This window comes from Phasianus colchicus, chromosome 2, assembly GCF_987193195.1.
Source record: "Phasianus colchicus chromosome 2, bPhaCol1.hap1.1, whole genome shotgun sequence".
NCBI classification, from domain to species: Eukaryota; Metazoa; Chordata; class Aves; order Galliformes; family Phasianidae; genus Phasianus; species Phasianus colchicus.
In genome coordinates, this window is record NC_143437.1 from 60657778 (window position 1) to 60676677 (window position 18900).

At 33.3% G+C, this 18900-nt stretch overlaps 1 protein-coding gene across 1 annotated transcript in view; it reads left to right on the forward strand.

The window, feature by feature from the left end:
• TRDN (triadin) overlaps nucleotides 1-18900 on the forward strand; it is a 203019-nt gene that overhangs the window by 74734 nt on the left and 109385 nt on the right. The window contains exon 13 of the mRNA XM_090135836.1: nucleotides 14294-14365. Within this exon, the coding sequence (XP_089991962.1) occupies nucleotides 14294-14365 (72 nt within the window). The remainder of the gene's footprint in view (nucleotides 1-14293; nucleotides 14366-18900) is intronic.

Genomic DNA, 18900 nt, shown 5'->3' on the forward strand with positions numbered 1-18900 from the left:
GACTATTTTGTAAAATATGTTCAATGTTTACACCAAACATGAATTTCTATTTCCGAGTTTAAGATCTGTTTCCCATTCATTATATTCTTTAGGCACAATATATGGCCTTATTATTTCAATTATACCAATTAATGAAAAAAATCATATTACTTATTGGCCATATTGAATAACTTTAGGTTTATATAAATGTACACATGATTTTAAAGTAGTTACTTAACTTGGCATTTTATACCAATCATATAATTAAAAGCTACACCCATAGCCATGCATTTCCTGAATTACATACACTTCTCAAAATATATCAATTAATATATTTTCGTAGTCACTTGAAAAACATATTGGAGATAAGTTAACGCTCTTGCTTTGCTTTTAAAAAGTGAGACTTATTTTTTCTTCATTTACTCAATGTTACTGTTGATGTAGCTCTAAAAAATGAATGAAACATTCATTCCATTATTCCACTGTACACAATGGATCTATAAGACACTATAGAAGGAAATTCTTGCTATGCTGCTTCATGAAGCATCCACAGTCACTTCCTTGTTTCTCTGATCAGTATTTGTCCCCAACATTGAGTAGTTTCGTACAAATCCTCCTTTAATTCCTAATAATTATATCAATATAAATTATCTTCCAAGATTTCTGTTTTACATAGTGTAAAAGAGAGTATCTGAGGTCCTCATAACTTTACAATAGCTATCAGTGGAGTTTTAGCCATTGGCACGGGTAGGATTTGCTAGATCAGAAGTCCAACATTTTAATATCTTGACTGCAACAGTGGCCCAGTCTGGATTCTTCTGAGAAAAGTATATACCACAGTCTTGAGCTCTACTACATATAGGATAAAAATCAACTTTCTGATTTTATCTGACAAAGTACAGAGCTTGAGAATATTTTTTATTTTCTGCCTAGCCTGCATGTGTGCCAACATTTCAGAAGGACTGTTTAACAATTTTTCCACCACAGGACAGACTTTCTGATCTTATTTATCATTGGATAACTGTTATGCAGACAATTGTGGACAGTATTGTCTGAGCATTAACAAAATGCTTTATCCAAATTGCTTTTTATTCTTTTTTAATTCCTATGAATGAATTTGAATTTCTGTCAGGATTTTAAGTTTCACTTATAAAGCTTTAAGAGCTGCAAGGAGAGACTTGTTTTTAATAGATGCCGACATGTTCATTCTGATTGTCACCTCTATTCTTTTTCTGAATCTGAGGCCCAAGATACCCTTTCTGATGTAAAAGACTACTGAATTTCTTTTGTCCAGTTTCATGGATTGACTTTATCTCCATACTTTTGATAATTTATTTACTATACTTGAATTTTGTTCTGAGTGATATTTCTGGTGTTCTTATTCATATTTCCACATTATTCGTAGGAAAGAAAACTATATTTTAATACAAACCTCTAATTTTATTTTTATAACTATTTCCTTGCCTTTTGCAAGTTTGAAATTTTCACTGACACAGATGGTATTTCAGTGACAGTGTCTGGACATTACTTTAGTATGGAGTGCACTTCTCCAAGTTAAGTGGATCTCTGGATCCACTCTATTTTCTTCACCCTCCACTGTTTTCCCTGTAATTTTATCACATGCTTCATCCGGAATAGTATAAATAACATTTTATGCATTACTCTGACAGATTATGTTGTTCCAACGAACTTCTTTTCTTTGCAACTATCTAAAGAAACAATTATTTTTGTGACCCTCTCTTTGCATGCCTATCTCAGCATGTGGTTGTGCATGGTGCATACTGCTGAATTAAGTGATAAACATCTTTTGATTATTTGATTCTAATTTAGCACCCTTGTTTCCTGAAGATATACCAAATATTTCTGTTTAGCTTTTGTTTTTATTTTAATTACTTGGAAGTTTATTTTAGTTAATTTTAGAATCATAGAATCATTGGAGTTGGAGTTCAGTCGGAAGGGACCCTTAAAGATCATCTAGTCCATCTCCTCTGCAATGAATAGGGACACCTACCACTAGATCGGGTTGCTCAGAGCCCCATTCAGCCTGCCTTGAATGTCTTCAAGCATGGGGTATCTACTACCTGTCTGGGCAACCTGTTCCAATGTCTCATCACCCTTATCATAAAAACCTTCTTTATATCCAGTTTTATCCAGTCTTTATCCTCTTTTAGTTTGAAATCACTTCACTTTCTCCTATCACAGCAGGCTCTGCTAAAGATTCTGTCCCTTTCTTGTAGCCCCCTTTTGATACCTGAAGGATTAGTTTTCCTTTACTGAATTCATTTTACAGTGTTCCTGTTTTGGTTAAAAAACTGCACTGAACAATACCTTGTCCTCACTAGTGGATGATCTTTAAAGTTGACTCATTGACAGTAATGATAGTAATAAATCAGGAAGCACGTATATGACATTATTGACAGTTTAGCATATTTAAAATCTTTGCACTAAAGTATTCAGCTACCTTATGAAGCTTATATCACTAAATGACCATCTCCAAAAACAGCTGTACTGCAAAGGAATGTGACCATAACACTTCATTTCATCAGTCTACCCTCATATGTTTATTGTGTATTTCCAGAGGCCAAAGTACACAGTCCTGCTAATCTTATGCTGTTGACATAACATTTGCAAAGGAGAATCTCATCAAAATTTCTGGCACATGTATACTGCAAGAGTGTATCTTATAATGGAAAAGTCATTCCACTTTCTCATTAAAAATTAATCCAAGTCTCACCCAATGTGCAATATGTTAATAAGAAATATATATACACATATATAAAATACAGATAACAAATTCAGGCAAATTGTGGCAGATTCTGTAAAGAATCCTAGAGTTAGCTTAATTTCTGAAAGAAGTGACAGATTGAATGACCTCTGTGTCTACAATGGTCTTACAATACTTGTCTCCTCTTTTCCATTGTCAAAAGGTACTCAGTTGTAGAGCAGGGATTATTTCTATTACATGAATGTGGTAAGAGAAGTACAAGACAGTGCCAGTGTGATACTTGCCATTTAATATGATTTATGGAGATACTGATATAAGTGTACATTACTATTTTAAGATCATGAGAAAAAAAATGCTGTGCAAGATCTGAGAGTATTGAGTAAATAATTTTGAATGTAAAAAGAACTACATTTGCTGTAGGGGAGCTACAGTACTGGAGTTAAATACTTGCCCTCTTCTGTTCACTCTTTAAACCATTGAACTATTTTTAAATGTCACTCTCACTTGATTGAATACTAGGATCTGTTGTGGGTATACCAATGGCATTGTTTAACTTCTCACACTGTTACATCAGATTTATATGGGGTTAACTTTGTTACAAGTGCGGTTCCTCTCATTGTATATTGATGCAGGAAAAACAATCATATTCAATAAGAAAATAACATGATATTTGCTTCTTGTTCAGAGAAATTCAGCAAGAGAAACTACTGGAAGAGTTATAGTCTTTCAAATTTGCCAGAGGACACTGGATATATATATATAATAAATAATAATAATTATTATTATTACTATTATTTGGCAGAGGGAAAGAGATGTTTTCTGTTGCACCCTACTCAGTAGTCCTCTTCTCTAGAGTCCAAAATAAGCAAAACAGATATTTATATTAGTGAAACGCTAAAGGGAGAGTTTGAAAGCTGTGAAAATGTTTCAATTTTACTTTTTAAACAGGGAAGGTACATAACAACCTTCTCCCTCTGAAGGCAGTGCTGTACCCCCAGATTTATGGAGACTCATTTAGATTGATGTTTAGAGCTGGCAGTTGCTTATCCATAGTTGTTTATGAAAAAAAAAAAAGTTCATATGATCAAACTTGTCAGTACATTTGTTTCTGCTGTTGGCGTAAATGGAGATGATTCAGTGATGGAAGCATTTATTACACTACTGATCTCCTCGGAGAGTTCTGAGTATAGTCTGCAAACAAGTAATAAACTGAAATTATGTATTAATTGTTGAAAAATGCCTAACTAATTTATTAATGATAAATTTCTTGCAATAGTTTTAGCTGTCATTTAGTATCTAAATATTGCTGATTTACATTTAATTTTGTTGTACAAAGCTATGAGAAAATGTCTACTGGTGTCATTTCAATCTTGTTCTCTGTGACTCCCTTCTCACTATAGAAGATGTGTCTATTTAAGTAAATTCTGAAATGACATTGATCTTCTAATAGAGACGTTATCAGCACACAATCCTGACTGTCCCACAGTGGCAAAACAGCTATCTGTTACTGCCTGTTTATATCATCCCACTGTGAATCAGAGCCAGATGCTGGCACACCAAGTTGCATCTGTCAACACTCTTATGGCACTTTACTGTAACTTTGCCAAAAAAAATTTCAAATGACTTTCACTGTCTCAGAAGCAGCTACCCAGGGAATGCTTGGCATTCTGATTCTGTAGAGAGGAACTGATTCCTTTTTTTAATGGTTTACTGCACTCGATGGAATCAGCTCTGTGATATAATGTAAAGCCCAAACCTTTGATGGTATGAGGCTAAATTCTTGATTTCAATGTAAATAAATCAATTGAATATGAAAGACTATACTAACAAATTGTTGCTCCAGTATTATTGCATTTTTATTATTATTCTTAGAATCATAGTATCTTGTAAACCTTAGAGTTGGAAGGGGCCTTTAAAGGTTGTCTAGTCCAACTCCCCTGCAATGAACAGGGATTCAACAGATAGATCAAGTTGCCCAGGGCCTGATCCAGCTTCACCTTGAAAGTCTCCAGAGACACGGCATCCACCACATCTCTGGGCAAACTTAGGATAACTGGGGCAATCATCTCTTATTATATACAGATATTTCATATAGTTCATTCATAGAATTTCAAATCAAAGGTTATTTCAAAAAGTATCTAAAAAATCTAAAATCATAAGACTCAGACACTTTAGTCTTGAAACTAAGTTACTCAGGAAGCAGGCAAAAAAAAAAGAAACAAAACTTTGTTTCTAAAAAAACAAGTATCAGCATATAAGAGTGTATGTATTTAAATGGCTTCAAATGTGGGGAAAAACACAACTGAAAGAAAAGGGCTCATATTCAGTCCTAGGTTGAGTAGATTTTAAAAATCAGTATATTGAAAATAACCTAATGATTATTTATATTGTAGGTTTTGCTGACAGTATTTGTATTTGAAACACATAGAGCTAGTTATTTGTAGGAATTATTAATGATTTTCATCAAGAGAGCTGAGATAACATTACAAGCAAGGTTGGTACCAAAATCTGTTACTAAAGTCAGTGGCAAATACCTCTGACAAACTTCAATTAGTAGGGTTCAAACTTTATTTTGACAGATTATTCTTCTAGCAAAGATGGAAGTTTCCTTCCCTTTTTTTTTTTTCAGTTTGTCTTTCAGTACATGGTTATGTGACAGAGTTGACAGAGAAAATAACACACAGAGTTCAAAAGACATTCAATACACACACAAAACATCAGTAATATTTTTATATTTTTTTGTTAGGCTTGACAACAGAATCCTTTCATGCCATATGATCTTCATTTATAGAATTCCCAGGTGGTGGGAAAGCATTACATTACTTGGCTGCAGTTATTCGGGAGAGGGGGGGAGGGAACATGCATGGCTCATCATTTTAGTCCTGAAATATTTTGGTGGCATATAGCGTCACACTTAAGTACAACTGCAAAATGAAATGTTTGTAATTCATTGCTCCTCACATACATATCGAAAAGTTAATTGCCAAACTCTAACCTTTAGATGTCTTTATAGCCAATGGTATGAAATGGAGGCCTCCAGAGAACAATTTAATCCTAAAAGAGATGCCTAAGATAGAAAAGATGAATCACCCTTTGAAGGTACCAATTTCTCTCCATTGACTATAAATGGATCCCTTGGGTGACTTACCTAGATTTAACTGCCTAAAAGTTAACTTCTAAAAGTCTAAAGCTGGTTGAGAAAGAGCCTGCAAATATTCAAGAAATATGCTAAAAATACTCAAGCAACAATTTTGTTCAAATAAAGATGTAAAATGACATGTTTTCATATAAGATTTCAAATGGCATTATTAGGAGCAGCTGTTGGCTCAGCCAAGAAATCAGCAATGCTACTCTAAAAGTGTGAAAAGTTGAAGAAAAGACAATAGCATTTTGGAAATGACAGAAGGGGAAAAGGAAAAAAATATGGAGAGAAAAAAGTTTTTGGAAGTATATAGAGAGCATTCATTTTCTGAATGCGCCAAACAAAAGAAGCATAAATATCCTTGTCACAAGAAAAAAAAAAAAGCTACAAAATGTATTGCTTTGCCTTTAATTGAATTTAAGCCATTTGAAAATTTTTACACTCTGTATACTTAGAATATTCCTTTATTTCAGAAATTTTCCATTATATGAGTTCATATGTAGGTATGTCAAGTCAGTTTCCCAAAAATCAGCATAAAGACCTGCAGCATAAGGACTGGAACTCAGGACTGTTTATCTTAAAACAGCCACCTACAGAAAACAAAATCTTTCCTGGGAAAAGGAAAGGGAGCAGAAGAATCAAACTTAAGCAGAGTGAGTTTGGATAAAGAGATGATTATTTCCAGTATTAGAGTCTGTCTGTTCCAGAGTATCCCACAATCCTGCCTACTATTTATAGAAATGCAGAAACTTCACTGGAAATTGTTTCAGCCTGAAATACTTCAAGCCATGTATACTGTTGTGCTGTAGAAACAACATTTGATGACAAGCGTTACATCAAACTTAACACATCACATATTTTAAGGGATGTAAATTTTAGACTCAAATTTCAAAAATTCTGTATTATCTATACGATAGTTTATTAATAACAAAGAGTCTAACCTTGAAAGGTATTACAAACTTAGTGCCTACCTAATACTCTTCTTTCATTGATTTCAGTAGGAGTGAGAAACAGGAGAAACACCTCTTCAAAACTGTGCCCTAATCCTGATATTTGTTCTAGTAGAATTTCTCAGCTCTTTTCTCCCTAACTGCAAAATGCTTATGGATTCACTCTCTTTGGTGATGGTCAGGTAACTCACATTAACCTTTTAATCCTTTCATTCTGGAAGAAGAATCAGAAAGGTTGAAAACTTCTTGGTTTGTGATCACATCTATTTGGATTCCGTTGGATTTCCAGTGATTTCTATAGTATATTCATTATTAGCAAATATCTCTGATTATAGTGAGGCATTTGTGTGAGAGATTTTGTATGAGAGATAGTGAGAGATTTGTATGAGATTATAGTGAAAGATCTGTAATTTGATTTTGCTAATATCATGCTGTCATTGTTTAACAAGACTTAGCTCATGTATTCTTTCTTGAAAACAATATAAAGTTTTTGCAGTCCTGAAGTAATGTCCAGTTAGCTTTCCTGAGTTTAGAACTGAGTGTATTTGGACTAATGACAGTTTGAATGACAATATGTATAGATAAACCAAATACAAATAATTTGCAAATTACCGAGCAGCGATTCCTTGACATTGTCAGTATATTGCCTTTCCCCATAACAGCTAATCAGTTCCTTCCATTTTGTTTAATTGTTAGCAGAAAATATTTAATTGCACTGTTTTCTTTTCTCTGTTTTAATTATATTAAGTCAATACTTCATATTGCAAAAAGTATTAATCTGTACCAACTCCATACATTCATGTTAATTATACTAGGGATCGCTGGACATGATACCAATTTATGAAAGACTATTTAAGGAGATGGAAAAGCTGAATATGTCTCTTCATTTTATAATCTGCTTGTACAGTCTTTTAGCATTCCAGTGTGCAACAGTAGCAGCCATTATTTTCATAAAATAATTCATTTTCACTTCTCATGAACTCAGTTTCTTGAGATTTGGCTTTAAATATTTCTAAACATAACATGTAGGATCATCTTTACAAACTAAACGCAGGTGATAAGTAGCAGGAGGAAGTAGCGACAGCAGAGGGAGCTAAGTATCATGTGATAGTACAGAAGCAAACCCACATGAAACAACATTAATAAACTTCGCATTCATTAACTCTTGGCCACGCTGATTAAAATTTGCTACACAATGTACAGCTGAAATATGGTGCAACTACTGGTGTCATAATGAAGTGGAGATGCTAGTGCACTATAAATCTGATGTTTCTATTCAGTTACCTCCTTTTATGTCAGAATATGTGATTTAATGTGTGGGGGGCGGGGGAAAGAAAAAGTTAAAACTTTATGCCTTACAAACTTTAATTTTTTGAAAAAAAAAAAATTGAACAGTTTTCACAAGCTACATATTGAGTGAAAGAGGGATTTTGGAGCCTCGATGTGTAAAAATCTCTGTAAAAGAAGTCTCAACAGATATACTGTTGTAAGTGAATTTAACTGCTCAGCCCTCTAGTGTGACTAAGATACGTTGCACAAATTTCTGGTTGGAACCAGTAAAGCTGGTTGTAGGTTAAAACAGCGAATATCACTTGCATAGCTCTACCCTTATGTCTCTTGCTTGTATCAGTTTTATATTTCATATACGCATTTGTACAGTGTGAGATACAAAATCACAGCAAAAGAAAAGAAATATCAAGCAAGTTCCCACCTGCAAATTTAGTAGCTACATGAAAATGTACAAAGTGATGTTCACACAAACTCTGGGAAAATGAGTGAATGGAAATTCATACTTGTTCAGTTATTAAGCCAAGTTGAACAAGACAAACATTTTCTCTTCAGAAACTTCATTAAAAAACCTACATAGATTTGCAGGTATATGTACATATGTATGTACACGTGTCCGTACATGCACAAGTATCTAATATATTGTACAGGTGTGAACATGTAATTACAGATAGGAATGCATCACTAAAACTAAAGGATGAAATCAAATATCTACATATTAAAAATAGGAGACTATAAAGTTGCTGCTGCTATTTAGTTGACTCGTTGAGAAAGAAATCTTTAATCTTTCACCTTAACTATATTCCAAAAAGCATTTCGACTGTTAACCTATCAGTCCATGCTTTTAGCATAATGGGTGGTTGACCTCCCAAGGCTGTTAGGTTACTTTTAATAAGCTAGGATTTGTTATCTATGTGTTGAGGGAGGAGTCTCTTTCAATAAAATGCTTTATGCACAAGTTAGACACTAAGTAGAATTCCAGTGCTATCTGCGCTATTTAAAACCCAAGTGTAACACGTAGTTTTAATATTTTCTTATACATCATAATAATGACTGGCAAATAGCCAGAATATGATACAGAATATGAAAATTTAAAGCTACTAGTAATTGCTAGACATACTGTAAAAATGTTTTTCCTTAGTTGATATCAACCCCATGCAAAATGAGATTTTCACTGCACATCATGCAATTATCCATTTATAAACGCCCATAACCTGAGTGCAATCAAAAAACTGAAATACTTACTGTCTACCAGGACAGACTTCCCTGAAAGCTTCCTTTTATTATACATTAATTCTGTCATAACTGTTAAAAATTGAGTTCCAGAAGGCCCATTAAGATTCTATTTAAACTATTTTTTCCCTTTTGACAGTATTTTGTTATCACTTTTAATTTGGGTAACTAAATTAAACTCGATTACCACTGTTGTGTGGATTTTATTCCTTCTGCCATAATCATCCACATTCATAACATCTCTAGGTAAAAGTGGCTGTCTTTATTCTGTCTGTCTGTTGAGAATGGAGCCTGTCCCTTGCTAACTCCCAAAGTGAGACAATGAATTGTTTGAGATGGTGCTACTTAGCACAGATCAAAATTGTCAGATATCAATCAAAAAATGTTGCATGCTATGTGTATTTGTATTCCAGAGCCCAGTAACATTTTCAGGCACCATTTAATTTACTAGTCTACAGAAAGCCATCATGTTATCAGAAGTACTCTTTTCTCAGAAAGATTACCTATTTAGGGTGCCTGCATTTCAGCTCCTTCCTTCCTTCCTGGCTTCCCCAAAGTGAGTACTGGCATTATTCAGAACAATTACACAGTCTCTTGATCCTCAGCTATTCTATCACACTGCAAAATGATTTGCTCATAGTTTTTCATGCACATATACTAAGTAGCAATAACCTTCCTCAGAACAGTGAAAACCTAATTTTTGAAGAATAATGACTAACAACAAGGGAGGCTGAACTTTAACTTCAAGTAACTTACATGTCAAAACTGCAAGCCTAGACAGAAGAGTGGGATTCCATTAAGATTTCAGTCCTCTAAAAGCATATTTGGCAGTCTTATCTCATTCTCCTAGTCCATTTCTTCATCTGAGCTTCATGAAACATTTGATCTGAATCTATGTTTCATAATAAATGATTCTGCAAAGAGCTCACTTACCTGATCTTTTTTTTTTTTTTTTTTTTTTTTTTTTAATTTCTACTATCTTTAAGGAAAAACATCACATCTGGGCAAATCAAGATTTATTTGAAGATATTTTGCTGTACTATTTGAGAGGTGCTGCCAAAGCACTGATACTGTTGGCCTGTAGGATTCCTGATGTTCAGATAACCAAAACTTGGATATGAGGAAATCATCAGTGAAGCTGTTTGAGCAAGTACAGAGGAGGGCTACAAAAATGATGAGAGGGCTGGAGCATTTCTTCTATGAGGAAAGGCTGAGGTAGCTGTGCTTGTTTAGTCTGGAAAAGAGAAGTCTTAGAGGAAATCTCATTGCAGCCTTCCAGAACTTAAAGGGAGTTTATGAACAAGAAGGAGGCCAACTTTTTACACAGGCATATAGAACATTTGGGAATGTTTTTAAACTAAAAGAGGGAGATTTAGTTTAGATATTAGAAAGCATTTTTTTACTCAGAGAGTGGTGAGGCACTGGAGCCAATTGCCCAGAGATGTGCATATCCCATTCCTGGAGATGCTCAACGCCAGGTTGAATGGGGTCCTGGACAACTTGATTAGAAGGTGGCATCAAGGAAAGCTTTAACATCTCTTTCAACCCAAGCCACTCTATGATTCTGTGATATGGGGAAGTTTACAGTCATCACACTGCTTTCCAGAGTGGTATCATTTCTCCTTGTACCCAGTTGCATCCTTTAGATTGTTTCTAGTTGTTTTAGAATAATAATACTCACCAGAATGAGAAAAGATAATTATAGTCTGTCTTGTATTCCTTATCATGAAATATAAAATCTAAAATATCCATAAACCAAGTCAGAAGGAATTTCCTTATTACATCTCAAATGTTTTAATAAACATTGATGAGAGAAGTTTCACATATCTTGAGGACTGTAGCTTAGTACCAATGAAGTATTCTTTTTAGTATCTAGTGTCTTACAGCTCCTAATTATCTTTGCAGTATGTTTTTTTCCTTTCAGGCAGTACAGGAAGATACTTATATCTTAATACGACATTTTTTGTCTTGGTGAGTGCATTCCAATGAACTTAAAGTCAAAACATTTAATTCTTTGTCAGTCTCCATCAGCTGTGTACGTTCTCAGATTGCTATTTACAATATCATATCTGGATATATGGATGTGTCTGTAGCACCACTGAGTGAACTGATTGATTATGCATAGAAATTTATACACATTTTTGTGTTTGCAACTACAAGCCTATTGGGGAATCAAACCCTAATAAATATTTGTGAAATTATTTAGCTTATCACATGATGAAAAAACAAAGACTACGTGTGAAAAAGGAGCAAACAAACATGCAGTCTATAAGAGCTGGAGATATGGTGCGGCTGCATTTATAAAGCAGAGAGGTAACTGTATGTCCAAAAATAATAGTGGTATTCTGTGTAATGACTTCTTGTAATTCACGAATCAGATTGATCATCTACAGGGATCTTTAAACATATCCTGTCTTCCTCTTATTTACATCATATATATGTCCAACTGGCCACTGCTGGAGTCAAGAGAGCAGACACCATTCATTCTAATGGTCTGATATACTGAGGCCAATTCTTCATTTTTAATTTATGAGTTTTTCATAGTGCAGAAAGCCACATGTGCTTTATAACTTACAGAGAAAAGAAAAAGGAAGAGAAAAGAAATTTGACTTAGGGTAACCACTTTAACATATTTCATCAAAAGAATGGATAAAATATTTATTCAGCTAGTGTCCTTTGCATTCCCATCAAAGTGAATAGAGATACATTTAATAACACGTGGAAACATTAAAGAGGTTTTTTATCAGAGTAGATGGGAACCTGTTCAGAACAAACACTCTGGCCTAGGGGAAAGTTTTTGATCTGTGAATCTGAAGATTTTGGTGCTTAAAACACTCTCAGATCATGTGATCAATTTGCATGAAATAAGTGATTTGCTTAAAACTTGTAAAACTGTAAAATAGAACTTGACAAGTCATTAGCAATAAGTGGTATTGCACTGTCATTATACTAACTAGCAGTGGTGCAATCATTAGCAAACTGCTGCAGCAGCAAAGAACAGGAAAATAATGGGACCATCCTATACTTTGACCTAAAGGTCTTAGATCAGAGCTCCACACAGTAGATACCACTTTGAAATCCAAATTATTGGCTACCTTTCTTTACTAGTTACCTACTCAACATTTCAAGGCACTGTACTTTATTATTTTTAATACAAGGCAATTTATGTAAATTGTAAAATTTATAATTTTTTTCCATCTAGTATAGTGATCTAGAATGAATACAAATTAAACATAAAATAAAAACAAATATCAAACAATTGTCCAAGCCAATAATCAAAACTAGCAGAAAGAATAATATTATTTGCTCATTCTTCATTAAAATTTTCATTGTTTTAGTTTTCCTTCTGAACTAGGATGTTCAGACTGAATGAACAGTTAATGAAGTTTCTGTACCTTGACAGAGGTTATAGATGTAATATTTCTGTTCTCACTGGAAACAAATGCTATTCAGCATCTTGTTAGCTCAGTTAGCAATTTCAAGATGTTTTTTTGAATCACAAAGTGGAAAATTATGGCTAGACATCTGGATTCCTGAAGTTTGCCTACTGTTCATTTCAGTCACACGAGGCTAGTGACATTCTGTGATGAAATCAATAAATATTCAGTTGTGACTACTGCCAAGACAGGAAATACATCTAAAACCTGAGATTTTTACCATTTGTTGTGTAGTGCCTTAAGTACATTAATTTTGTCAGTGGATCAGGCATACAAGTCTAGTTTGAGTAGCTCTGTATGTGATATTTTATAAACTAGCAGGTGAACTAAACTACAAGCTTGCAAATTATTTTCCTGCAATCATACGTATGCTGATGAGATACAAAAACTTTGAGACTATGATGCTTCAATTCCACTGCTGCCTTTAAGATGATGTTTTTCTCATGGTGTTCAAATCCCACTGCTGTCTTCAAGATGATGTTTTTTTCATGCATTCCCTATGAGTATAAATGCCATTGTAAATGAGAAGGGTAAGTACAATGCTCCAATTTCCAAGGCTCGTTTCAATCTTTATTTCTTTTCTGAGTCTATCACCAAGCACAAGGCATGCATTTGAGTTTTTGTTGTGGAGCTGGATCTGAAATCTAACAGCCTGATTGCATGTGTGCTCTTGTGCAGTGTGTGCTGGTGCATATGACTGTATTTGTATTGTATTCCACTAATAAATGTATTTCACAGGATACTCAAGAAATTGTGCTGTCCAAGTGACAATGACATGATAGTTAATAAAAATAAATGCCAGATATTAAAAAGAAAATAAATAGAAGAAAATCAGGAAACCTCAAACTGACATTATAAACTAGAAAATAAATATGCGTTTGTTAATACTTGAAGAAATGAAGTGAAAATATTTCACTTCAGCATGAAAACTGGGCATCTGGTTAGTACAAAAAGGCCCAAATTTAAGTCTATGAGAAAGTACAGTTCATAACTCCAAGAGAGTTGAGGTATTTCACTTGGCGGTGAGAATCAGAAGTTAAGCAGTATTTACAAGTGTACAACCTGTTTGGTGTTGGATAATTAAGAACAGTTCATAAGGATGAGAAGCATAATATTTTTTAGCAGTGTTTCTAGACGTTTGTAATAAATGGACTAGAAGGAAAAATGAAGATCATTTGCCTGCCAGAAGAAAATATGCTTTTACTGTAGATCAGGCATCATGAATATGTAACGTTATTATTATAGTATTATTCTTCTGAGGTTTTTAATCTCATGAAGAAAAATGGACCTGTAAGCATTTCAGCACATGCTTGAGTCACTTGGTCTTTATTGATTTAAAATGCATCCCTTAAAGTTAAATCACTACATTTTTTTACAAATACGTTTTATTCCTATGATGTCTGGAAGATAACAGCTTTTATGTGAAATGTAATATTTTAAACATGAGCAATTCTGAAGGGAAATCATCTTCCTAGTCAATCTGCTCAGATTTTTAGTTAAAGTGTTTTCCATGTTTCTTAACCTGTATATTCATGTGCAGGACATAAGGAAATGGTATCACCTCGTCTTCTTCTAGAACATAGTCCAAGAAAGAAACCAGCAGCTATTGAAGGCAAGTTTGTCTTTTTTTTTTTTCCTCTTTTGTTTTCCTTCTATGTATTAACTTGATGCTCTATTGGATTATTAATATTTTTATAAATATAACCTATAACACAAAACCTTCAAGTTTCTAGGCCTAGGGAATGAATGATATAAACATGTTTGCATTGCAAGACCTAAATATTACAGGGGATTGCCTGCATGAAGTAGATTGCAAATCGAAGCCCAATCTCTAAAATGGTTTGGATGGTGTCCAACTATATGTTGCCATCTAACTATTAAACACAACCTGCCTTATCCTCTTAATTTACCTTGATTAATCTTTGAGCTATTATTCTTCGGACATTCCTTCTGTGTATTTTCTACAGTAATGAAGATAATATTTCTGGCTGTATATTTATCCCAATTGTTAAAACCACCAAAAAATAATATGTACATATAAAGTTAGATCTTATCTTCAGAAGATTAACACTTCAGTTGAATTATGTTGCTTACAGTATAATCATATCAATGAGATTGTTGAAATATGCCTTTAGATTTTAAAATGGACTACGTATGATTACTTAAAACAACTACTGCAACATGCATTCTTGGTCTTTACACCAAAATACTTATTGACACAAAATATCTTAGTCTTCTTATGTAGTTATTTAGCAGATCTCATATAAGGAAGTCATTCAGTCACACCACAGGATTTGCTAGTAGAGGTCTTAGTTTTAATCTATTCAGAAATAAATTGCAGTTAAAACAAAAACAAAAACAAACCAAAACAACAAAAAAACAAAGGATAGTAGCAGCCTAACAAGATGCAAGATTTGCCTGCATTTGTAAATGGAAAATGAGAGAGAGCTTTTAGCAAAACCTATGATTGAAACAAAGACTTAAATTAATTTGATATTTCTCTAATGTGATTACTGTGAATCAAAATGTTTGGATAAAAGCAACTAAGTGACTTTGTATCTTTTTTCCATATTACCTCAGGAAAAAAAAAGAAACACCATGTTATTTCTTAATAGATATACTGCTTGAAGGAGTATAAATCAGTGGTTACTGAGAGACAGCACTGTATATAAATAGATATGCAGTTCTGCCTGTTTAAGGCAAATGTTTAAACCCTGCTTGTCAGCAAAAAGAAGTCCATGTTAAACACTGTTATCCACCAATTAGCCATAATGGAAAAAAAAAGAAGAAGAAAAAATTAAAAGAAAAAAGAAGAAAAGCGCATAGTAGAAAAAGATGGTGGCATTTGTTGAGTGATAAGCTTAATCTTAAATATAACTGTTACACAACATGAACTAGCATCAAATTAGTGTGAAGTTCTTGATTTTCAAAATCATGAGGTGCATTCAATTACTGCAATTGCACATGGAAATGAGTATGTATGACCATTTACACATTTCTGTGTTTCATTAGCTCATTTATGCGTGCAATTGAGTTAATTGTGAATGTAAATTAGGCACTCATTTGGCAAACAAACTGGGGGGGCAGATTTTCTGCTCAGAATCATTCAACTAAATTCTCTTCAAGGCTCAAGGCCTATCATTAGGATACAATATCTATGCAAGATTTTTGGAATAAAGAAAAAAAGAATAACTTGTAAAATGCTGATGTTAAAAATTATTATAATGTAGTACAGTGTTTTATATATATATGAGAAGCAAACAAATATATATTTCCATGCTTTAGGTGCCTTAAACTCTGAGGATTTATTTCAGATCTTGGGAAAATAATTAAGTAATTTATGAGAAAATTTGACACAATATCAGAAAGGAGACAAAGGAACAGTCTGAGAAATCTGAATTCTTGGAATGGTTAAAGAGACATCTATCTGGTTCTTCTTAATGCTTATTGTGCCTTTTTGAATAGTACATCCCTAAATATTACTGAAAGGATGGTTGAAACAAAATATTGTTTTTATTCTAAAGCATGATAACTTCTCAGGATAGTGAACAAGTACAATCATTAATTAATTGAGAAATGTAATTTAGGAAAGGACTTTGGCAAATCCTGAAGAAAAGGTAGAATTGTTGGAAATAAGAGAATAATAGTCACATAGAAAAATAATCTATTTAGACTCTATGCTTTCCAGTTCAGCAGTAGAGAGTAAATACAAAAGTTTGCAGCTGGTAAAAGTTGAAAAGATTTGATTCTTTTTTTCTAGATGGAGATGTTTTCATTACTGCTTTGTTTTGCACTTGTCTTCTTAGGTAATCTTGGACAATTCTTGATTTCTGATAACATGAAAATAATGGCAGTATGTACCAGATATTTCTATTAGTAGGCATTTCAATATCTTAAAATAGAAAGCCTTTCCTGGATAATATTCAATACTAAGTAGAAATCATGCTCTGCTGAATTCATGAGGTCTTAGACAATCAGCACATTGTTGTTATGTTTAAAATCTCAATCATTTTCTGCTTGCCATTGATCTCTCTCTCTTTATCTCTGTAGAAAAACTTTTTTGACAAGAAAATCCTAATTTGTATACTGTATTCTCAGTATGAAATATAGAGCATTGAAGTGCATAAATATGAACTGAACTTTTCAGTTATATCCAAGTAGGAAAGTAAAATTCTTTGTATTCATTTAGTCAGAAGGGAAAAGACTAGATCATTACTGTCCTACTTCATGGCGTTTAGGCTCTATTAAAAAAGCATTGCTATCTTGAGATCCTGCATTCAAAGTTCAAAAAGGCTTTGAAGTTTTAGGTTACAGACAGAAATGTATAAGCAAACAAAACTAAACCAAAGAAAAACAAACTAACAAAAATATCCAGAAGCAATAAGCAATAGAAAGAGGGAAAGGGAATCTGTGGAGATGAAGACATGGATTCAAACTTCTATTTGAATTCCAAGTCTCCAAACCTTTACTTTACCAACCATGAAATAAAATAACTCATTTTAAATCCTTTCTCTTACACTTCTTCTGGAAGCTTCACTCCCACCTCTCTCAAACTAACACTGTGATGCTGCTATCTAGAGAGGAAACTGGAGCTGACTGTTACTTGAACAAATCTGTTTTCTGTGAACTTCTGGGTTTAATATGCATCTCCTGTGATTGTTTTCTCCACCTCTTTTAACAGTGACTTTCTTGTGTTTTGTTATCCACTGACATCCTATGTCTGCTCTGCAACGAATGTTGGTTCTCAGTGAATCTGCTTTCTCAGGTCTTGATGTTTTCTTTCTCAGATCACACAGTTTTTAGCTTTCTTTATTGCCCCTGAGAAAGAAGTCCTCCTGTGTGTTCTCTGACATGGCTGGGCAATTTCTAGGGAAGATGTTGCAGTTAGACAATCAATATCAAAACTATGTTCAGAAGCTTGGTTAGTTATTAGTAAAGCTTCATATTAACTGTTACAGAAAAGTATGTCTTCATTTTTCCATAAGAGTACCTTTGTGAGAAAGCTATATCTAAATCCTTCTCTCAGTGGAAGACATCTTAATGCACATTACCCTGTGATCTCCAATAGCATGCTTTGTAGCAGAAAAGTACTTTGAAGAACACTGTATCATAAAAATGCTTTGAACAGCATTGTATTCGAGTATGATTTTCCAGGCTATATTGTTCTAAAAAGGTCACATCTTTGAGTGGAAGAGCATTACAGAAGAGTGATCAACATAATTGTTCTGATCTGTTAATGGGTCATGATAGGTTCTAAAATATCTCCTTTCTTTGACTGCTTTTTGCCATCTTGTTATTATTTGTGATAATATACGAAGTAAAAGAAAAAAAAAGAAAGAAAGAAAAAACAATATATCTCTGCAACATCTGTGAAGGAATAGTGACAAAAAAAAAAAAAAAAAAAAAAAGCTTTCTCTAGATCACTGTTTGAATCCCTCAATACAAATTTTGAAGAGTGCAGTAAATTGAATTACTGTGAAATACATTTCTCCACAACTCTTGCAGAGGCTAAATTCACACTGAAATATAAATCTGCATAGAATGTATACTACCTGACTATCTTAGGAAGAAATTCTAGTCTGTATCTCAGCTCATGAATACAACATTAGGGGATATATCGAAGAGAATCTAAATTAGTGAAGCCCATACACATTTTGACAAAGCATCCTTGATGTACAGAAATGCATAAATCTTGTACAAATCAATCTGCCTCTGTCTATCAATGACCTTCTGTTCTGTACACAGATTGTTCTATAAAATATATTTTGTTGTTATAAATAAACTATCCTTTAAAATAATCATTCTAATGAAAGATACACTAAAAGCCTTTCAACAATGCAAAATTTTGATTTTTTATCCCAATTTTGAATATTTTTAATAATATTGATTTTATTATTTATTTATTTATTTATTGCAACAATCAATTGTCTGATAATTTTCTAATCTAGGAATAAATACTAGCAAGTAAGAAAAATGTTTCTTTCAGAAATATCATAAGGCAGTGGGCTAGATTTTAAACCAACTTGTTATGAAAAATCAGATCAGATATATTAAAAAAGGTGCTATATGTACAGCTTAAAAACAAAGGTTTGGGTTGTTGTTTTTTTGTTTGTTTTTTTGTTTTGAGAAATATATGCGTGAATATAC